The sequence below is a fragment of the Rhopilema esculentum genome, chromosome 16 (assembly GCF_057945365.1).
Source record: "Rhopilema esculentum isolate cy_ngs chromosome 16, ASM5794536v1, whole genome shotgun sequence".
Lineage (NCBI taxonomy): Eukaryota > Metazoa > Cnidaria > Scyphozoa > Rhizostomeae > Rhizostomatidae > Rhopilema > Rhopilema esculentum.
Window position 1 is genome coordinate 6,742,861 of NC_142830.1, and position 23,528 is coordinate 6,766,388.

The 23,528-nt window shown below is 35.9% G+C and overlaps 1 protein-coding gene across 1 annotated transcript in view; it reads right to left on the reverse strand.

Moving 5' to 3' along the window:
- Positions 1 to 1,679: 1,679 nt before the first annotated feature.
- The window catches only part of LOC135681945 (unconventional myosin-X), a 42,894-nt gene continuing 21,045 nt past the window's right edge, over positions 1,680 to 23,528 (reverse strand). The window contains exons 33-58 of the mRNA XM_089113211.1: positions 21,990 to 22,083; positions 21,164 to 21,216; positions 20,529 to 20,614; positions 18,818 to 18,877; positions 17,300 to 17,348; positions 16,508 to 16,594; positions 16,085 to 16,140; positions 15,658 to 15,755; positions 14,867 to 14,926; positions 14,474 to 14,594; positions 13,996 to 14,099; positions 13,427 to 13,471; positions 12,725 to 12,873; positions 12,292 to 12,372; positions 11,630 to 11,669; positions 10,642 to 10,728; positions 9,519 to 9,655; positions 8,287 to 8,410; positions 7,351 to 7,463; positions 6,472 to 6,577; positions 5,801 to 5,837; positions 5,363 to 5,463; positions 4,840 to 4,926; positions 4,354 to 4,463; positions 3,935 to 4,019; positions 1,680 to 2,892 (exon numbers count right to left, since the gene is read on the reverse strand). Of these exons, the coding sequence (XP_088969337.1) occupies positions 2,761 to 2,892; positions 3,935 to 4,019; positions 4,354 to 4,463; positions 4,840 to 4,926; positions 5,363 to 5,463; positions 5,801 to 5,837; positions 6,472 to 6,577; positions 7,351 to 7,463; positions 8,287 to 8,410; positions 9,519 to 9,655; positions 10,642 to 10,728; positions 11,630 to 11,669; positions 12,292 to 12,372; positions 12,725 to 12,873; positions 13,427 to 13,471; positions 13,996 to 14,099; positions 14,474 to 14,594; positions 14,867 to 14,926; positions 15,658 to 15,755; positions 16,085 to 16,140; positions 16,508 to 16,594; positions 17,300 to 17,348; positions 18,818 to 18,877; positions 20,529 to 20,614; positions 21,164 to 21,216; positions 21,990 to 22,083 (2,302 nt within the window). The 3' untranslated portion in view covers positions 1,680 to 2,760. The remainder of the gene's footprint in view (positions 2,893 to 3,934; positions 4,020 to 4,353; positions 4,464 to 4,839; positions 4,927 to 5,362; positions 5,464 to 5,800; positions 5,838 to 6,471; positions 6,578 to 7,350; positions 7,464 to 8,286; positions 8,411 to 9,518; positions 9,656 to 10,641; positions 10,729 to 11,629; positions 11,670 to 12,291; positions 12,373 to 12,724; positions 12,874 to 13,426; positions 13,472 to 13,995; positions 14,100 to 14,473; positions 14,595 to 14,866; positions 14,927 to 15,657; positions 15,756 to 16,084; positions 16,141 to 16,507; positions 16,595 to 17,299; positions 17,349 to 18,817; positions 18,878 to 20,528; positions 20,615 to 21,163; positions 21,217 to 21,989; positions 22,084 to 23,528) is intronic.

Sequence of the window (23,528 nt, forward strand, 5' to 3'; positions counted from 1 at the left end):
GAGATGAACAAGGAAATTGCTTACCTGAAGTGCAATAATTTCTTCACTGTTTGACGGACCAGGACTGGGTAAATGCCCAACCTTCTTCAGGAAAGGTGCAAACTTTAAGCTTCGTTGATTAACACTGTATAAAGACATGGTTGGCTTTGGTACTTGGCTTTCTTTTGTCCAGCGACATTCCTATTGGTCTCCTGCAGAGAGCCGCCACTTTATCTAAGAATCCCGACGGGAATTTATCAGAGTATAGCAGATAATCTTAGAACTTTAGCATAACGCGAAGGAGAGATAGCTGCCCTTAGTGACACCATTAGAGGTAGATATGAAAAGCCCCCTAAGAAATTATAAAAACTGCACTTGAAAATAGTACAAAACGATCTTTTGTTAGGTCTTTTGCATGCTTGGCTCCAAAAATCTGTATTATGCTCCGCGGTCGTTAGGTAGTTAGGATAGAGGAGCAGTGCTTTTCGGTTTACTCTGATAAAAGACCTCAGCAATGTTCTGTTTAGCCTGTAGTCAGTTGTAAGTTTTTGACATTTTGTTTATGATAGTTGTTTGGCTTCGATCTCCTCAGACTCAAATATCTTTTTGAAGCTGAAACTGTTGTATGAAACATAATGGTACTGTTGTATATTCAAAACCTCCGTTTTTCGTTGATTTGGGTTTACTTTATCTAACATTATCCATATTTTTTCCTTCAGCACTCCAGCCAAATCAACACTTTTATTAAAGACGATGGGTAATTCGTAAGTGCTGGAATATTTTCAAGTTGAAATGTATTTTCAAATCGCTGATGAAAATGTTGAAGAGAAGTGAACCAAGACATGAACCTTGGTGGAAGCCAAGCTTTACTTCTGTAAATTCTAGTGGAAATGCAATTTCTCATCGCATTACTTCTAACTGGATTTTGGGTTTAATAATATCGAATGATTTCTGGGTTATGAATATATTTCTGATTAATTTTCTGTTGTTAGTTTCTTCTGTTGACAACTGCACTCCTACCAAACCAGGAACCACTCCAACTCTCCTCTCAAGCATTCAATTTTTAGTACAGCATTAAGGTGCTAGATTTGAACAGAGCATGCTTCTTGGCTGCGAGTATCAAACGGCGATTGAATATGAACACTTACTGATTGGGGGTTTTCAGTTCACCTCAACATTGGTGTTGAAACAATATAGATATCCATTCTATAATTTTCGAAGAAAGATTCGTCCCATATTAAAGTTGAAATACAATTTGAGGCTACTCCGGGTTTGACTTATTTAATTTAACACAAATCTAGTAGAATTCAGTTAACTTATCCAAATCAACCATGATTCACTTGTCGATTGAGTAATTCATCAAGGCTCTACCACTCTTCATATCACCAAAAATGAGATCGATTGGAGTGGAAGGGCTTCAAAAATCGTTAAAATCACTGAAAAAAAATTTCTTTCAAATTTAGACTTATCGTTATCAAGGTGCTTAGTCTGTTCAAGCTTGATAAATGTAATTCAATTAACTTGAAGCATTGATTTTCAGGAAAATGAACAAAACAAAAAATATGGTTATAGTCAATTGTAACAGGCAAGTGTCATTCAAAACGTTATTCCATTGATCTAAACAAGCTGCAGAACAGAAAGGTCGATCAAGGGAAAAACTGTAAGTGACGAGGAGATTAATAACAATAAAAAGGTAATGATGGGGAATTTAAGTTTAATTTCTTTAGGTCAAGAAAATACAAAACTACACTCAACATGATACATACTCCACTAGGGAATTTCTATAAAAATAAGCAAAATCCTGATATCAATGAAAATACAATAGAAATATCTTAGAAGTCAAAAGGATCACTAAGGCAACTTTTCTGTTGGTGACTCGAGTATCTTCCAATTTAATCATAAGATACAAAGAAATCTTATACAGTGTGACGACATAATTACTTGGAATCCATTATGTGCACGTGATTGGAAATAAAGGATCTCTGGGGAAAATCTGAATTACAATAAGCACGGAATAAGGAATCTCTTTGTGATACCGTGATATGAAATATATAACTCTTTATGACTATTTTGATCTAGTGAATAAGGATCTTATGGCCACCGGTCTAAGAAAGAGTATCCCGTGCAGCTGCCGATCGTGCAGAGTATCCAGACGAACTATCTCTATAACCAGGGAGTCAAACCTCTACTAAAGAGACTTTATTACCAGGGAACATAAAACAGTTGTAGCAAATTTTTCAACCAGCTTTCACCGCCACAGAAAAACTTAATTTGACAAGAAATTAATCTTTGTTGCCAGTGCAATCTAAAGTCACGCATTCCTAATTTGATCAAGAAAGCTAAGCCTGATAGGTTTGAGATCTTGGAAAATTAATGCCAATGTCATCAAATAGTCTGGTAACGTAACCAAATATTTTCTATAATATCCAACGATAATTTGGGATTCGTAAATAAAAAGTATCCACATATTGACGACCAATATCATACATTAATATATAACATTAATAAACAACTCATATGCTTAATAAAAACACAATTATAAAGTTATCCTGTTTTGCAATTCTAGGCATTACACTAAGGCATTTCGTCATACGTGGAGAATTAAAGGTTTATCACAGTCTGTTTTATCTTTTGGTTATTGATACGGTATTAGTGAATGATTTAGTTCTTTTCTTCAAGTGCGTTTTCTCTTACTCCAAACTAAAAACATGTCACTTGCTCATTTGCTTATCAACGTGATCATGTGATTACTTTCTACCGTGACTCTATTCATAATCATAGTCAAGTAGGACTTTGCGGCGGACTTTCGTCTTTAATCGTTTTAAGGCTCTGTCGTAACACTTGGCTCTTCCGTCGTGCATTTCTCACAATTTCGTTGATATAAGCTTTCATTAGCTTGGCTACCTCTATGACCTATAAAGAAAAAATGCCACTACATTAGTTGCATGAAAACTTTAATGGGAAATACAGATAGATTTATAATAATGTGTGCATATTAGTTAAAATGCATGGAATCACGATTCTAAAGACAACAATATCTATAGACAAATTATTTAGATGCCTACGAATGATAAATCTCTGAAAATGGCAAAGTCGGGCAAAGTTGGGTGCTTTAGCGGGGAGCTACAGCCAGAGCCGCAGAGAGGATTTATGGGCCCCGGGTTGGGTTGAAAGATGAATAGTAAAGCACGCCCAAAGAAGATCCTTCTAGGGGAATGCTCCTCTAGAATTTTAAAAAGGATTGTGGCTAAAATTACTTCTGTTTGCTATTTTATATAATTTGATCATAATTGAAATCTTACCATCAAAATGCATAAAAATGAAAATTTCTTAGAAATTCTTAAATTCTTAAAACGGAAAACGTATAATTTGTTAACAAAACTCGACATGTTGTTGTAAATAGATTCGCTTGCCATTATGTAAATCTGTATGACGTACAATACCAGCAAATTCAGCCATTCCTTATCCCCTCTTAATCAACATTGGTTTACTACAAAAAGGTATAGGGGATTAGAAAGTACGCTTTTTCTGCTAATTCTATAATATTTTTCCAAATTATAAACATTGTTTAGGGGAAAGGGGGTGCGGAAATAGGAATGTTCGCGCTGCTTGATGGTCGCTTTAAGCTTGAAAAACTGAAGAGTTTTAATTCCAAACCGTTATACGTTCTACCTTCCAAAGCGAACACAGCTCTGTCAAAATGGCACCGAAAAATACACTACATCAACCAGTAAAGTAATTTTCATGAGTTGTGAATCTATCGCTAAACCATAATTCTACATTGTTTTAATAGATAGTTCTTAATCATTGCCAATTTATAGTCTCACAAGCAATGGTATCCATTTGATATTAAATAGCAAGACAACGTTTTCAACTTTCAACGCAACACCCTATATTAAGTGACATACAAAAGCAATATTGGAAAAAGAGAAAAAGTTAGTGTAAATGCACCCACCGCCTCTGTTTCAAATACAATGGGGTCTCTGCCTTCCACAACGATTTTGTATCTATTCGGCTGAGGTGCTCCAAAAGATAATATGCTAAAATATGATAACATGATAATATGAATAATTGCATGTTTTAATAATTGCATGAAGAATTTAAAACATTTGGCTCACGAGAAGAATAACAATCACAATAGGCCCCAGGTATCATCAGAACAAATGTTGTTTAAGACATTGGGGTTGGAGGGAGAATGCAAACATTAGCAAGGTTGACAAAATTTATTCATACAGTAAAAAAACAATAAACAACATCATAAATATTACTCAACTAGTTTTAGTGTCAAAAAATAGGAATTCAAAGAGTTTAGTTTAGTTTAGTCTTCGAAGGGGTTACCGAGGTCACTGAAGATATAAACAAAGGCAAACTCACTCTTCATAACTGTATGACGTCATTGGTCTTGAATCACCTCTCTGGTAAATGGAAACATTTCTAAACCCAACAGAGAGCCATAGCTCAGGCGGCAATGTTGGATCTCGTGTCTAAAAACAAAGCGTTATGCAATCAGATGGTTTAAGATTCCGACTCTACATGAAGCACATACACTACTTGCGACTTAAGGACAGGAAAACACGTTTCCTGTTAAGCTAGCGGAAAAGGAAAAAGCCAAGTGATGTAGCGTATGTCGATAAATCTTGATTGGGAAGGTAGCTGCAACAAAGAACAGTGTTGTGGAATTGAGTATGGGCTGTGTTAAAGGTGAAAAAGAAAGCGTAGACCATTACTGGAATGAACCATGAAGATTTGTGAGACTGTTGTAAGAAAATTTTCCAGTAGACGCAGCACATGATGCCGAACAAATAGGCTTAATACAAAACAGAGAATTGAATGCAATGCAAAAATATGTGGCGTACTTACAGTTACATCAAACATCGTGGCACCAAAACCTGCCCAACCTTTGACTATCTGCATGTATTCCTCTTGCGCCTCCTCAGAGCTAAAACCCTGAAAACAGACATTTCACTACTGATAAAAAGGGTTGCGAAAATAAACACGTTATTGTTTGACATGACTTGCAAGAAAATTTATGGCTTCTTCAAATGATCTCAAATTACCTTTGCTACTGCAGGGAAAAATATAGCAAAATTTAAGGGACACAAAAGTAAATATCTTTTTTCCAAATCTATTTTGGAGTGGTGGAGCATGATGATCATATCTCTTTGAATGAGTATCAGAAACATTTATTTTAAAAGAGCTTGACGATCTAAAAACATTTTCCAAAGCGTTTGCAATCGATCCAAAGAGATTTAAAATTGATTTTGAACTTGATATGAGAAGAAAAATCTTTATTCATTACAAAGCTGCACGCATTTATCACAAAGCTGCACGCAATTATCAACTATACCATTCATATCTAATCAGACTTTGAAGTTAGTCTTACGGTAAGTTTTTTCCAGTTATCAACAATTGAGCCTTTGATGGCAGATAATTCTTCCTCTACATTCACTTTCGGCTCTTCGTTTTCATTTTGATCGGTGTCATCTAGGAAAAAGCAATCCACATCATTGTAAGATTACGTGACATATAAGACTGAAAATGTGGGCCTAGTTGAGTAATTTTGGAAGCCAGATATCTAGAATAATGATGGACAGGGTCCTACAACACAGAGGCCTACTGGAGCAAACCCAAGCTTCCCTTGAGAAATGCTAAACTATTTCAATTTTCTTTTGCCATGACTCTTTAGGTTCGCTGATATCATATTTAGTTAATGATGCAAGAATATTCTTTTGACGTGTTGAAGTCCTTTCAGCATCGCTGATGTAATTCCTTCTTTACTTCCAATAACTTCAAAATGATAAGTTCAGTCAAAACGACTTACTTGAAAAGAGTGGAGACATGACTTTTCTGATTGAGCCCTTAAACAGAAAAAAATCATCAAGTACTAGTTGCAAAGAAAGAAACAAAAACGTTTAGTATAACATGTGTGTCATGTGTGATTACCGTAAATGAGCGGGTTATCATTTTAGCTAAGAGAGAAAAACAAAGTTAAAAGCATGTCGATAAGTTATACTATCGCAAAAACTGAAAGCCACGTATAAAGAGATATCACCCGTCAACTTCTTGTTATGACGTTAAGATATAGCCCACATAAAAATGTTTTGAGGAGAGGAATTCATTGAACAAAAGAAAGCAATCGGACTAGAGTAAATAGAACTTAAGGAGAGAAAGTTGCCCTGCATGGAAATCGATTGGTATTAAATGGTGACAATGGCAACGCAAAAGGGGTGTTTCGTAGATCGGTTTACAAAGGCTGGCGGGTAGATTTGTGCGAATGTTCTGAATATTTTGATCAGTAATCTTTTGATGTACTTTGGAGCAGTGAAATTCTTTATCGATTTAATTGGTTTCATTGAAAAACCCAAAAAAGGAAGAGGACATCTTTCGTTGTCGCGAAAAAGACCTTTCCCAAGAAAAATATTTCATGTTTCAACGCTTGATCATAGAATAAAACTGACAAAAAAATTATATGTTAAAACTCCTTCAGCTTACCTTGAAAGAACCCATTGGCTTTTGCTGTTTAAGAAGTGCTTTTGCTGGTAAAATAGGCTTTGCAATTTTCCCAACAGGGTATACACCAGCTATATCTTTGTCATCTCTAAAATTACCAAACCAAAGAAAGAGCTTCAAATAAAAGTAACCAAAGAATGCTTAACAACCAAAATCTTAAAAGAATCATATGCATGAAAATGAACATGGCATTTTACTCTACTGGACCTCTAATGACTACTTCTGCAAGAAATGTCCCATGACGAAACGCTTGTGTAGTGAGAGAGACCTGAACACACCTTCAAAAGGCATCTAAAAACCTGACCGATATAACCCACGTGTGTTCATCCAAAAGGAAAAGAACCTTCGTAATATCTTACTTGGCTTGGACCAGGCATCGCCGGGGGTGTAAAATAGCACAAAAAAATAATAGGGGAGCTGGAAACAAGCTAGGAGTAACGTGGCTTGTGCGCTAAGCTTTTTTTGGGCGCTTAAAGCAACAGCTGCTTCACGATATAGGACTGCCTTTTTGGAATTTTCCTTTTTGCTGTCCATATCAATCAGTGGATGGATTCTGAGATAATTTCCTAGAATTTAAGTATTTCCTTAGCTGTTGCTCAATTACTCTCAACTCATCCCTACAAAAAACAACGAAGAACATATCCTATACAGCTAACAAGCTCTTTTATAAACTGCAATTTAATCTTTACCTTCCTCTTCACTTCTCGCACACAAAAAGTAATCAATACTTAAGTACATTCTGGATAGAATGTTAAGACAAAATCAACGACAAGACACACAAAGCTAGAAAAAACAACAATAGAACAAACAGATTTTAACCGTCGAATGTTTACTGTTACAAAGTAGAGCAATGTCACTTACATCCATTGACCAATTTGGTAGTCACCATTTGTCCACTGCAGTCGCAGAGCTGCCAGTTTGCAAAGCGTTGTTTCTGGTAACGGGTATTTGCCTCGAACCAAGTTTTCATTGGTCTGTTACAAAACAAAGCAATCAGCATCAGTATAATCACTGAATTCGTACAGTATTTGCATTACAAAAACAACACTCTTCCTCACACTATGCGCAAACACAGGTATTGAACTCTCGAGAAAAGAAAGCCCAGACTCTTCGAAAAGTCTTTGACTAAATTAAGTAGTAAGGAAATTCCATCTAGCATTTTTGGAATCGATCTACATACAAACGAAAAAGCCTCCATTGTGTAGACAAAAGGAGTTCGTTTTCTCTCTTGGACTCCAGTGCTAATTTTTCTTTAGACACGCAGCACTGATTGGTCAACTATACCGGCCTTGGGCTTGCGTTTTTCTGATTGGCCTATTTCGATCCACAACTGGGTATAAATTTTTCATCGTGTTCTTTCGGACCCTTATTCTGACGTTTTAGGCTCTGAGGAGTGTCAGACGAAAAAGCTTTTAGCCAACATGTTGTAAAATGTTTGCTTTCTTCAAAGCCATTTTCAAGTTATGTACCGCCAAACAGCTGCTCACATTTTAGTAAGGAAAATATAAAATTGGCTAGAATAATTAAAATGGGATTATCGAGTCCTATCTATTCCCATTCAAAATACATTTTTAATACTTCCTTCCAATTTCGATTACTGTTTAGTTATACTGCTGCGTAGTTAGTTCCGCACCTTGCGAGTAACTATTTCTACCACTTTCTTGTTGTGCCCCACATCCCAGCTTTGAATTCGAAAATGGGATGACCATCCCTAGAAACTTACTGTTAACAAAAATCGCGTGATCAAGATAAAGTTATATAATATAGTCGGTATAAACCAAAGATTAATAACCCAACCTGTTCAAAAAGGAAAGACCCTTCAACTGAATCCTCTGCTACTTTATCCGGATGCAGAAAGCAGAAAATCTTGAAAAACAGCCTCCATTTGTTTTTTCCTTCTTTGATACCAAGAGATCGATATCTACAAATATATAAACGATTTGTTATTGTACAATTGCAAAAAACAAAATCTGATGATCTTTTTGCAAACATGCTACCTTTACAGTTTCGCAAGGTTTTGATTGCTGTGCAGAAGTGTCAAGGATTTCTTCCATTCAGTTTAGGTATCTGTTATATTTAAACTTGGTATAAAGTATATCAGTGGCAGCACAGCGGTCAAATCTTTGATTGGCTGAGAGCTCTGTTCGCTACCATGTTCTAAGCCAATTAGCACACAGGATTCTCACAACTAAATCGCTTCTAGAATCGCAGCTAGAATTAGGCCCATGATTTGATTGCGCGTGGCATTAGTTTTTCTTCCGATGCAGTAGCATATTCATGTTTAACACAAAATCTCGACATGAAGAGTTACCACTCGAATCAAATTCGAAAATGCTCGCTGCAACGCTAAAATATACCCAGGCCTCTAAACGTCTTGAATAAATTGGTGATGCAAACAACATATTTCCTCTCTCCTCTCCTCTCTCTAGAAATAGTTTCTATTTCTTCTTTTCGTTCATTTTGCATCTTTAAATTGTAGTTGATTTAGTTTTATATGTTGACTGTAAATTACCACAGGGTTGCTATTTATTCCCATGCTCCCTGTGGTATCGTCTGGTAAAATTATGTATGTTTTGTACAAATTTTTTGTTAATAAAAAAATCTCGAAAAACATTTTAGCAAATCTAAAGTTGTTAATATTTGTAATATGTTTGCAAATATGTTGTTACCATATTTGCACAACTATGAGAAATATATGTCAAAATAGACAAAATAGGTTCGGACAAAATGCGGGAGAACAATATTGTCATACGATAGAACACTGATATCTCCTAAGTCCGAACGTGACCTGCACTGACATCAATGGGCTTGTTCATAAACTTCGCAGTAGATAAGCTTTTGAAAATCATTTTTCACAAACGATACAGTAACAAATAACATAGGATAGCTTGGCAGGTAATATGACAGTATGATTAACAGGTAAGATTTATGAGAAAACCAAACAAGATTTCTACCATTGTTTAAAAAACAAATGATAAACTCCTACTCACTTGATGCACCATTAAAACCAAAACGAATCCACGACTAACCTTTCAAACTTTGCTAGGACGTCTGCTAAAATACAGCGATCTTCGATATTTTTCTCGATGGTACCACACTGCTCGAACAAGGCAAACACGCAGTGCTCGTTCGACACCCCAAGTCCTTTACAGAGCCTTTTAACAACCTACAAGCAACAGCAACATTAAAAGAAGTTTACCGATACAGTAAGCAAAAGGGCTGTTTCGGCGCATAAAAATGACAATCTCAAGTTTTATAAAGTTTCATTTCTGCTTTATAAACTATTTCAAAAGCTAATAAGAATGACTGTATCAAGCCGATTCTAGTAGAATCAAATATCATCTTCCAGATGTGTATAGCACATAGCAACACCTGAGAAAGTGACACTGTTGAAAACCTGTGAACACTGACAAAGGGATAAAGTCTTATAGGCCCGAAAAAATCTTCAAAGACAAGAAAGATACGAAATTCATCATGATTGATAAAGGTTACGCCATCAGAAAAGATGTGTTTGTGTTTCTAAAATGTGTTTCAGAAAAAAGGATTGTTAAGCTGTTCAAGTACAAAGTTCTTGAAACAAATCTATTAAAAATGTGCGGAATGAGAACATTGTAAAATTTCGGGAACGACATGTAAAATTTCGGGTGTCATAAAAACTAAAATGTCACAGAAAAATGCTCTCTTTAGAAGTGCCAAAATACTAGAAAACGCCCTACCTATCAAATGCTTGCTTCTATTGCCTTAAAGGCAATCGACAGATATATAAATGGCTTAAGCCAATCAACTATTGGCCAATCAATGAACGTGAGGCTGGCATTACGCTTGTTGATTGGCCAATCGTTGATTGACAGATGGCTTGAATCACTTTAGTATTGTACGACTGCCTTGAATGTCATGTGCTCATCTCGGCATATTGCAAGGGCAGTACATAAAACGTAGAAATGCATACACGAAACAACAGAGGAAGTTCCCTTTCACCGTAGAGTGTTTTTCGCAAGGGTCTCCTGGACACATTTCAAGATGTTAACTGTGTTCCATAAGAGTTTTGTTAAAACTTGTTCATTCGTACAGAGAACAATAAAATAGAATAGACTTACACCTAGAGCTTGAAGTTAGATGGAATATACAGCGGGATGCAAGGGAAGCACTTACCTCTCCAGCTGTGGTTGCAGAATTGACCGTTATCTTACAACTGCCTCCACCGTAACAGTGCACAGTAGCAGACAGCTCACGACGGCCCTGAAAATCGAGGAAGGAAACATGGTTGACTGAGAAAGGCTAGTGGTATGTATGTAATCAGTATTCTTGCAACACTTGCCAATTCTTTTCATACGAGAGATGTATGCAAGATCACTATGAGGGTGTGAGGTGGGATGGGGTGGAGTTGGGTTGGGGTAGGGTTGGGTTTGGGTGGGGGTAACGGTAAAAGTCTCAAATTTGAAACAGCACTTTCACAGCGTCTATGGATCCTACTCAGAAGTTTACTAGATGTTCAACGAATTCTTCGTCATTCTACTCAGTATTCATTATGATACCTGTAGCGAAATTTAAAGTTAGATTCGCAGCGTTATGCTCATTCTCAGCGGAAATTCACGTAGGATGTGGTTTTTTTGTTATTATGATGTTATTATGAGAGCAGTAAATGGTACTGGATTCGCATATGTTAGGCTGTTGGAGGTAAACTTTGGACAAGAGGCCAATATTCCCGTTGTAACTAATACTACTGTTCTTTGCACTTGTCTAATGCTATTTAAAATAATTTTAAATCAAGGCTGGATTTTAAAATATTTCCCCAGTGCAGTAATCCTGATGCACCCAGAAATTTTCTCTTCTTCTGCGCGAAACATCCCTCCCCCTTTAAAACCCTCTTGGACTGGCAGTCTTGACTCCACTTGTCAGAGACTTACAGCCCCAAAGCTGAAGTAACTGTCAGTCGCCTTGACTGGATGAGAGAAAAGTAATTCCTTGAAGACACGACAATATATAAGCAAGTATGCTTCTATTACATGAATATAGAGTTAAAAGTTGATCTGACTATAAACTGTTTAATAAAATTAAAGAAATCTCAAAGGTATTTACAAAGTCTTCTAGTTGAATACTTTTAATAAAATTACGAGTAAAAGCAGTAAAAATTTCTCACCAGTAAAGTAATGATTTCTTCACGCGACGGAGGGAATTCTCTGAAATTTTTCAAAAATAAATTACATATGAACATTGATTCCAAACAATAATCATTGATACAGCTAACACTGTATAATTTAGTGTTCAAGCAGCTGAACAAATTTAAAAAAATAATTGAACTGTACTCTGTGCATAGTAAGGCATCGTACAAGATTGCATGGTATTGCATTGCAGTGGACTATATTGTGTTGTATTGTATTGTACTGATTGTATTTAATTGCATTGTATTGCATAGTATTTTTCTAAATCATTATACTGCATTGTGCGGTATTGTATTTTCTGATTATTGCCATGAACATATTTCCTATGAATCAAACTCTCATTCTTGTAAAAGATTTCTGCTTCAAAGACGTTATTTTGCTTATTGAAATGTTTAGCACTGTTCATCTACCTTACTGTAAAGAAGTCATTTCATAAATTTAAATGATTTGCTTTTCATACACCTAATACTACAACCTTGAAAGTTCTTTGTTTCTTTAAACTTTTTTCTGATCCCGTATTTCGATCAAGAATGTTCCTTACCGTATAAGTAGTAATACAAATCGAAGAAAATGCACGACGAAAGTGTGTTGCATATGAAAGGGTGCCAGAAACGAAACAAATGTTCATGATCATTCTTACCTACTTCTGGTTCTTTTCAAGCTATCAAGAGCAAAAACTGCAAACTTCGTAAACTCAGAATCCGGGAACTTTTCTCGACAACTATTGGAAAAAAGAGAACATTATCTAAGGGTACAACTTGGGTATCTAGATTGACCACTATGCATTTAAGTATGAATTTCATTTGCAAGGGTCTATCGGATATAGGCGTTCAAGTACTTAATGGGAAGCTAACTAGAATGTGAGAGGTGCCACCAATAAAAGTTTGGACGAGGGGATAAAGATTGGGGTAAAAGGGAGGTGGCAAAAAATACTTCAAAAAGACGCGAGCATTAGTTTAAAAGATAACATTTGCAAACTCTAGTTATATATAAAGATGGTATAACGTATAGCCATAGAAAAACACCCATAGCGATGTTTACACGTATGATTCGGCAAGAAAGAGGCCACTCACCGTTTCAGATGAAACCTTAGGTATCTCAAATACTTTCTTGATGGCAGGAACGTGCAGCACATGCAGACGAGGACTTGCACATATCGCAGACTGCTAACCGAGTCAGGATCCTCAATTCCCGTAGTTTGCTTGATAAGGTGACAATATATCTGAGAGACAAAAACTTTATAATCAGGACACAGACGAGAAAAATACCGAAATCTAGCAATGAAAGATACAGCTCGAAAACTTGGTCAAACAAATTTCTTGCACAAACCAAACCTTTAATCAACAAAAAGGTGTTATTCTACTTAACTACGCTACAGCTTAACTTTAACTAAAGGAAAAAAGCAAAATTTTGGAATCGGTATTCATTTGAGCAAAAACGGTACTACAACAGTTAAAATTCACACATCCTGACCATAAAACAATCAAAGTTATCAAACAATAAAAAATCGCCAAAAAACCATAAAAAACTCTAATAAAATCCAGCAACTTTATAATTTTGCAACTATGGATACAGCGTTACCAGAGAACAGGCAAGCACGCAAAGATCAACATCTAAACCCCCCTTTCCCCAATTCAATGTGGGAACAAAAGTAAACTAAAAGTACGGATATCAACATTAAACTTGGATGGGAGAAGGGAAGGGAAATCTCAACACGATCTGCCTAGGATTGTAGTCATAAGAAAAACGTGAAAAAGGAGAGCAAATTGCTTTACCTCGTCTCTGAGAGCTTTCATGTCATGGCAGGTTTGTAAAATCCCCTGAAATAAAAATGATTGGAATTAAAATCAAATATTCATTCCTTAAATATAACTGAAATTTGAAGCTGACGATCTGACCAAAAACAAAGGGGACGAGGCTGAACAACCTAAAACTACTAATGCAGTAATACGAGCTTTAAGTGATAGTATTTCCGAGCTGCTACTAGTTAACTTTATAAATCGGTAGCAGGCAAAACTTGTTGCATTCGATTTTACTTCCAATTACGAACTACTCTAAATAGAAACAATAATTCATATTTATTGCCCAATCTGCGTCTCTGCGATTTGTTGTGACCCTCAGGTTAACCAGGTGACAAGAATAATGGAGGTTATTGTTCGCATAGGTCCGAATAATTTTAACATTCCAGGATTGAATCAAACAATGCAACGTAAAAGACCGTTAATGGGAAAGTGGTAGGGAACAGTATGTAACATTTCGTAGCAGCACGTGATATAGCGTGACAAACGATGTAAATGATGTTACCAGAAAAGACTGGGTTCGAACACCTCAAGAATCTACCTACTTGTGTAACAGCAATAGGATCTGCCACATTTTCCAGCTCTTGCAATGACGTAAAGATTCGAACGGCTTCCTCGTAGTAGGTTCCATAATTTTTGCCCTTGGCTCCTAGCGGTAACACAAGTAATTAGCTTGTAACCATCAGGTTGAGAAAGTAACGCATCATCTACGTTATTCATGAAGAGCAAGAATCAATGGTAACGTAATGCTCTCAATTATGACGTCATCAGTTTAGGATTTACTTATTCTTAAAAAGAACTGCCCGGGTAAATGATCTCAAATTGTCAAAATTGGATATCAAAAAATTGGTTAGGCCTTAATACACAAAAAAACATGCCTTTGAGATTTATTACAACCCCGAATTCTTTCAACGTTCTCCTACCGCTTTTTTTACGCTAAACAAACTGCATCACTGGGAATGCAAAGACACAAGGCAGATGATATTCAGAATGAAGTATGTAGGCGATAAGACAGCAACGTACTTTGAGATTGACAATGACCATACGGTAAAGGCAACAGCGGCATCTTCAAGGGAAGCTTTGTATAGCTCAGGATTGGATTCACTCTGTAAATTCTTTCCAGTAACGTGTCACTGTTTGCATTCTGTAGGTTTCAAAATCTCACATTACTACTTCAAAATAAAAATAAACTAAAGATGGCCTCTTATGTATCTAAAAACATGCAGCCCAGCAAAGATTTTGCTAGGCTCATATTACTTCTATTAGAGATTTCCTACCACATTCTAAAGACATTCCATCCCTGCCTAATATTCAGTCAATGTTACAAAGACATATCTTTTACCAATTATACATTAAAAGGCCTAAGAAGGAACATTTATGTCTGAAAGGATGGCAAAAGATTTTAAAATCACGCACCAAAAGATCACTGATCAATTTGCCAAATGGTGTCTCCTTAGAAGGTTTGTTGTCAATCACCTACATCAAATAGGAAAATGTCATTAAATTAAAGCGCAGACAATAATAGAAAATTAGGAATTAATGCTAAGTCCGGCAGGAGTTGGAGGTCTCAAAAAAATACAGCAATTTAACAACTATTTCCACAAAGCCAAATAAACTCTGACTATTTGGTGCATATAATGTCACAATAAAACAAAAAAAACATTATTTGTGCAAAAATTACAAAAATGCCATTGGACTTTGCTTCTAATTCGACATTGCGGCTTATGGTTGGACAAAAGCATGTTTGATGTTTTTTTCAATTACTCTCCCCTTAAATAACACTATTAATTAGAATACAGAATTTACTTTTTGGTCCTTTCTTTGCTTCTGTATTGGTTTTGATTTTACAATCGATATGAAAGAAACTTCTACATAAATAAAAGTCTTTAAATCCTCCAACAATCAAACAGAAGGCAAGAGCAAATATTCTATTTTATGATCAACACGTAACAAAAATGCTCTCTACATATTTGATATCTAAAAAGGAATTGGTTGTCAAAGTTTTTATGAGCATGGACCGAACTTCTCAATATTGTGGAAATGGAATCACCATCGTCTACAAACAAGGATACAGTCACAAATCAAGCTATGAAATGTTTGCCTAACTACTGTTGCCAAGGAAGAGAACGCGTATTGTCCATTGCAATCCAGCAGAAGGCGACCTTAAGCAACAAAACACTATGCAGTTTTTGAGTATCAAATTTTACCTCTTGGATGGCTGAAACCCATCTGATTGCATCGGCATGTGATCCTGCTGTCAAATTATAAGATCGTTTTCTTCCATTCACAACGAAGTCCCATTGCCCTAGGAAAGACATAAAACAATTAACAGGGGTAAAATTCCAGCGGGTTTAATTGGCCAGAAAGTTTAAACTTAGGGTCTAAGGTTCGAGCCCCTCCCATGACCAAATTGCCATTTAGAGAGAAGCAAGTCCCCAGCCCTTTGTAATTTCAGGCGTAGGAATCATGAGGTGTAGTCACATCGAGAGAAATGACCAGGATCTTGCTTGAAAAGCATAGCTTCTCGGTGTCCTTTAAATTGCCTTAAAAACTTTAGATCTCGTAACAATTAGTAAAGGCAATATGAAAAGCAATGGAAACATCATAAATTAAGTCTTTAGTCCTAAAACCTACCGGCTTCTCGCGCTTTTGGATCGTCCGGCATAGGCGGGAGAACGACAGTGCATAAGCTGAAATGAACAGAGAGTAATCAATTGTGGAGTTTAAAATTGGGAAACAAAACCAATAATGCATGAAGCTCTGTGAATGCAACATATTATGTGCATGATGCTCTTGACAAAATCATATCTACGGGAAAACCTGAAAGGTGTTTTTGATCCAAAATGCACTGGATGGGACAATATTTTTTAAATTGCTGTGTAACAAGAATATCGCTTATATTTCCAGAATACTGCAACTCATTATGATAACCTAATAACAGCTTTCAATAACGCCATGGTAAAAAATTGAAGAAATTTAAGAGAGGTGATAATATATTCCCATAAAAACCAGTATTCTGATAAGGGTCTTTTGGTATGCTATAAAGAACGTGCTTACCTGTTTAAAATTATCGAGCTAAGCTTGGCCGAATTCTTCTCAGGTGACTTGTAGATGTCCAAAGAGTTACTTGTGAGTATAAACCATCTGAAAAAAGAGCGGATGGGAAATGACGTCACACTGGAAGCACAGAGATCAATCGAATTTTAAAGATCGATCAATCGAATTTTCAAGATTGATCGATCGAAATTTTAAGATTGATTGATCGAATTTTCAAGATTGATCGATCGAATTTTCAAGATTCAAAATTTTCAAAATTTTCAAGATTCAGAATTTTCAAAATTTTCAAGATCAAAGAGACCAAAGAGTGTGATTATCTTCACGATTCTTGGACTCTTAGGCTCATAGTAAGAGCATTGGAAGCAAAGAGAAACAAGTCAAGAGCTAACACAAGACGAATGGTCATAACAAAAAATGCCCATACTTTGCACAGGGTATCTGGCATGCAGAAGTGATCAAGACCCCTATATCCACTAATTACAGGAAAACTTTTGGGCGGTCACTTATTACGACTAAGGAGGATAATTTCTCATTATTCTGCTAGCAATACGTAATGCTTCTTATATCTATGAGTTTAAATCGTTTCCAAGGCAATGCACCAACCTTTTTACAAAAAAAACCAATCTAACACAATAAGCATTTTGTTCTCAAAAATTGCAAGACTGCGTAAATAAAGCGGAAACTTTTGCAACATACTGACTAGAGGAACTAATTGCTAATGAGAGTCTTAGGAACTATGAACTATGTCTTTCTTTAAAGAATTCTTGGTGATTAACAAACGTTTGAAAATACCTGTTTTTAGGCCGTGCTCCATCTCCTTGTGTTGTTCGTAACAACCAGCCTGTATAAACGAGTTTGAAAAGGTTTCTATTAGTATTGCAGTAAATTCTATTAGTAGTTTGGTGTATATAACAACCAAACAGTACGTACATTATCTACAATATTTGCGAAGCAGAGTGATACTACATAACAGCTGCAATGTTGATTTGGGTACTTCTAAGGTTTGAGCATGCAGTTGCTCGTACCATCAACAAACAAAACAAACAAACAGACTGTACATCTATCTGCAAACAATTCATAGGGGATACAATTAACTATAACAATACTTTCTACAGCATCGCATGGCGCCAAGAGAATACTTTTTACAGAACTGTACAGCATTTGATAATCTATGCAACGAAGTACGACCATGCTCCTTCGTTCTCACTACACTGTTATAGGACATATCAATCATAAGACCCTTATATCAATTTATTGGTCATCGTAGTTTTTTGTTTCCAAATTGTTTTCCGATGAAAAGGAGACACCAAGTTCTCCTTGTTCACACCGATTTGCTTTAGTTATTAGCGAAATGTTTCCACATGCAGAATTGCTTTTGGCAATGTCTCAAAAAAGATCGACTTTGTTACACACATGTACATAAGGTCTTTCACATAACAGAATCGCTTTCTAGTCCTTTTTATAAAATAGCAACTTTGCCGGAATCATGAAACGTTTCAACCGTTTCCACCCATATTAAACGAGGTTTTACAGATGCAAACTTTATGTTTTGGGAAAAATATCACAAAACGGCGACCGTCAGAATTTTTGACTACTGGAAATACGAACACCACAGCTTTAACACAGTTTTTAGAATAGCTGACAATATTTGTACCGTTTTGAGTTTGTACAGTTAGTAGAATATTGTAATGTACTATAAATGAGGACTTTAATTCATAAATAACTTAGAAAGGCATTTTTGATAACACAATATTTGCCCAAGTGAATAAGATACTAAGCCGAGTTACACTTAGGCCCCTTCCACATAAAATGGGATATTTTGAAAAGGGTTTACTTCACGCCGTTTATGACTTTCGTTCACATGTAGAAACCGTTTTCAGTAAAAAAATATGCCAAAACAACCTCCCTTTCAACACTTAATTCATTTCTTCGTGTGGATAAAGGAATTCTAAATCTTCTTTGCGCAGGTATCCAAACATATTCAGATCTTTAGATATTCATGACGTCATCATATAATTTGAGCATGCGTACACCAGACAGAGGTCTTTTCATAAAGCATTAAAGAGCAAATTGAAAGGTTTAAAAAAATCCGCAAAAGTGCAAACTTGACCTTGGATGCTTAGAAAAAATCACGGAAAAGAAATTAATGCGACATAATTTCTAGATGAGGTCTTAAACCAATTTCAGACGTGATCGACGCACACAAAGAACTGGATGACCTTTTAGATTCGATTTTCATTGGACGCTATTTGACAAAAACCCTTCCTTATAAGGAAAACGAATCGTCGAGTTTTGAATCAAGCATGTTACCTTTTTCAATGGCGATAGTTGCACCTTCTTCCTGTTGCCTTTCTTTAGACTCCTCGACAGCTGCAGGTAAACAGAGATTTTCACTGCTAAATTGAATTTCTAAACAAATCTATGTTGATAATATGTTAAAATTACAGATATGATATGACAATGGATGTTATCTATAAGCCTTTCTTCGCGTTTCTCCAGAATGACTTATAAACTGACAAACTCGACATCATCTGCTTCAGTTTCAAAAGGTTTTCTCCTACCTTGGAAAAAACGGAATGACGTCGGATGGGAACAAAAAATGAGATGCAAAAGCTCACTAGGAAACGTTTTTGTTCGACCTTGCGGACAAATGCAGAATGTTTCCAATCATAAACAAAGGGTTAAAAAAGGTATAAAGTGTAAGATTGTAGGAAAGAATCCAATCATCTTTTCGTCCATTATCTACCCTTACGTTCAAAAAGTATTGGGACACACTTCGAAACTTCGAAGACATCTTATGCAACAAATTTGGAAAGGCTTTTTCAAAATCTTTCTCATTAAAAAAGTACGGCAGCTATTTCCATGAAATTTCCACAAGACATTGTTGATATTTTGAAGCCTTTTATGTACGCCAAGAATAAAAAATATCGACCATAAAATTTCTATAGTCCTCGAGACGAAAACATGGAAGCTCTTGAAATTCAAGAACTGAGTTAAGAGAAGCGCTTACAAATTGCTTTCTACTAAAATAAAGCAATTTCGTGATATTGCATCAATTGTCGGTTGCTCATTGGGTGCAGCTTTTCTGGTGTGTAAAAAGTTTTTCCGTACAAGTACAATAAAAATTTTACTAAGGGTTGGCAGACCGAAGAAGTTTACGAAGCCGAGGAACGAAAGGTCCTTTCTGAGGGTTTTGCGTAGTAATAGATTTGAATCCTTACCAGACATCGTGTTGTCATGTAAAAAGAAGCTAAATAATGGAGCATAAGCAAAAACATGGCTATAAAAGTCATGAAAAATACAAATTTTCCAGCGTTAAAAGAAGAAAATGCTCTCTCAAAGCAAAAATTAATCATCGACGATGAGTAAAATGGCTTCTCCTTGAATGTTATGCAATTTTAAAAGTAGCTTGAATAAATGCAATAATTTAATAAAATTGTAGCATTTTCGTCGACGAAGTAAACTTTTTTTTGAAGCTTAAAAGTTTGATTTTATAATTTCTTTTATAATCTTTTTTGTTATGCAAACGTGAAATTAAAAAGTTGTATTTGTTTGGACAGCTCTAAAATTTTTGGAAGGTCATGTGACATTGCCATTGTTAGGCCATACAGCCCTTCTGCATATTTTGCTGTTATAATCAGGAAAATCGAAAGAATCCTGTGTTTTCTTGGTTATTCTTCATAAGTTGAAGCATTTTGTTAACTTTTTATTCCATTTTGGGGAAACGTAGGCCTAGATTATTTGTAGAAAGACTGCCCAAATCTGAAAAAGTTTCCGTTGCAAAACCGAATCCAACGTAACGCCATAATTCGTTTATCTAATTCGTCCCAATACTTTTTGAACGCAAGTGTAGCAATCCACGTTAAGAACGGCTGCCTGTAATAACTATTAAAAGTGGCTTCCTCCAAGTCAGCAGAAAATGGTAGGATAGGTATACCATTCGTTATCTACGAAACAGTACGGGCAAAATATACTGACGTAACATAAAAACAAAGCTACACATAACTCATTGATCAATTACCTTGCACCCAATCACGAGCTTCTTTTGGTGTATCGGCCATAAAACTGTATACTCTGTTAGCTGTTATGATGTTGAAACAGTCTGGTCTAAAAAACAATTGAACGAATCGTTTATCAACCTTCATCAAGTCGATGATAAATACCAAATTAAACACTGTACATAATTTCAGACCAATTCCCTTTTTAAACTGCGGTTTTGTACTATTATCCGAAAACACGCAAAGACCTCGAAAACAGGCTAAGCGATTTGAACTTGATCTTCGACCTTCGCGTTCTTAGTTATCTGTCCCATCATCTTAAAGGTCAACACAACAATGCACTGTGGAATAATATTTTTCATCGGCTTGGATGAATGAAACTCATTCAAAATCTTTCCTGGGGAGCGTAAGATCTTCAAAGAATTACATCGCTCGATAGATAAAGTTTCTGATGATAAAGGACAATTCTATATCAACAAACAAAAAGTATGTTTGTGCAATTTTGATATTTAGTAAAGACAAATTTTAAAGACTTTAATCTAACATTTTAATTTTTATATGTAAATTGTTAATGTAACAGAAAAAAATATAACTTAAAGGGAAAAAGTAGAAAAAAACCAAAGTACGACTTAAGAATAGGAAAATTTATAATACTTACTTATCAGAGATATCACAATTAACTGACTCGATAATGGCAGTGTCAACGGTGCCCTAAAATAGAATCTTTGTTACAACATAAAGCCACAGGCATCAAAACCGAAAAACTTCATGGAACTTGAATTTGAGAACTCAAGGTCAAATCTTTTATATTCAAGGAAATAGGAGAACGCAACTGTTTTCGTGAGTTCCTGAAAAAGCAACCAAATTTACGCATGCAGTTCTGTATAGGCACTGGTTCGGAAATACGTTTATTCTGTCACTTAACAAGACCTCGACCACAAATAAAGACACTTACAACAACAATAGCTGCCACTTTAAAAATAAACTTGCTTATCAGAGACAATAACAATAACAAAAGTTTTGTTGACAATCATGTTTAGTAGATATTTGAAACAGGTTTAAAAACTGCAAATCTTTTATTGAGTGCCCGGGTGCTCATTAAATTTTCCCACCGAAGGGATGCGATCACCAGCTTTCAAATATTTCTCCAAATCGCAGGGTTACTGAAAGATCAGTTCGATCTAAGATATATTTGATCTAGGTTACTGAAAGATCAGTTCGACCTTATTCTCAATATAAAAAGAAAGGGGCAGTCAAGAGTCGCCCCCCCCCCCAAAGGCCGCCGACGGTTTCCAACCCTTACACATGTAGAGATAATCTCAATGTATATATTAAAGACAAGAGAATCTCAAATGGAAAGACAGTTCATATTTGACCAAACATGGTTTGAAGCAAACTTTAAAATTTTACTTCACAGTGACATATTTACTTGATCAATTTGTAATTAACGTTAATCAAAAACAGTTTTTAAGTTTAGAACGTACCACTGCATTTTTGATATTGGCTGATTCTTCCTTCATCTCCTTGAGCTCCGAGTCACTCGCCCGCTGTACTCTGTTCAGCACACTGAACCACTCACTAGAGAACCAAACCAAATCTACTGTTAAAATCGGGTTTGAATCGTTTTTGTATGTCGGAACACTTCAAAGTTGAGTGGTCATTAAATTTTGCGCATAAGCATGAAATTGATCCATTTGAGGATAAGAACCAGAATTTGATTACAAGAGGCAAGCATATAAAAAGATTTGAAATTCCTTAAAGGTCGAGATATAGTTTCCACACTGTAATCCATTTTAATAACCGAGATCAGCTGATTGTGTTTATAGTGGGGATGACAGGGGTGGGGACAATCATGGCAATTCTGAGCGGAATTTGTTGTGCCAGATACTAGTGTTTGGTATATTGAAAATTGGAAGACTATTTTCTAATCTTTTTGACGTATCATGGAAAGTATTTCTAACAATCTTTTAGTGGTATAAAACTTGAAGTTTTCGGTCTATGTTCTGACGTTTAAACTCTGAAGAGTGTCAGACGAAAAGCTTTAGTTTACTAAATGTTTGCTTCTTTCAAAGCCATTTTGAAAGTATTTCTATGAAATCTCTTCGAGTATCATAGTAAGCAAAATGAAACCTTGATTGTATGGCATACACTGACTTCAAACTTTCGAGAAGAATAAAAATACTTCCTGTTCTTAACTTTGTTACGATATATTCATTATACATGGCATAACACAATTCCTTAACTTTGGTATTATACGTTAGAAGATCATTAACAAGCCTCTGGTTTTGACACAACCCTGGCTTTAATGAAGCAGATTGATCATGTTGCCACAAAATGTTTACAAATTCAACTGCATACTCCTTTGAGATGCTTGTCTTAGCTTGGAAATGTCAAAAACAAATCAGGAAAATATGTTCTGTACAAAATTTAACAAAGGAATCCTCATTACGTTTCAAGGAATTAAGCCACCCTTCTCAAAACAGACCCTGTCATTAGACAGCTTGATCTGGTGGATGCACATGCAGACAGAGACTGTAAACCCCGATGCCACGAAACATTACACTTATCAGTGAGGCGCCTTGAGGTGTGAGAATCTTTTTGACTGAAGAACCTTTAATTAGGAAAACGTCTAGAAGTTTAAAAGGACTACCAACCTGTATTTTCATTTTCAAACGGTCACAAAAAACCAAAGATAGTTTTCTCAAAACGAATTATGCCACACAACTTATCGGTCACTGCGCTGTGAAGATGCCACTAACTGTTGTTTGCTCTATACAGATGATCAACAAACACTAGTAACGTATTACCGCAGTATCTACCACTGGAAAACCGTCGCCATTTTAATCAAGGTCGTCGCCATAATCGTACTCAATTAAATGCCCCCACAAAGTTATTCACTATAAAACTCGATGCTGCTACTACGTACCCAAAGTGCAAGGACTTTTTGAGTTGCCTCGATGTAAGAGGCCACCCCGAGTGCCTGGCAATTAACTACTAATTCATAATAGTTTTGACTGTCTCTC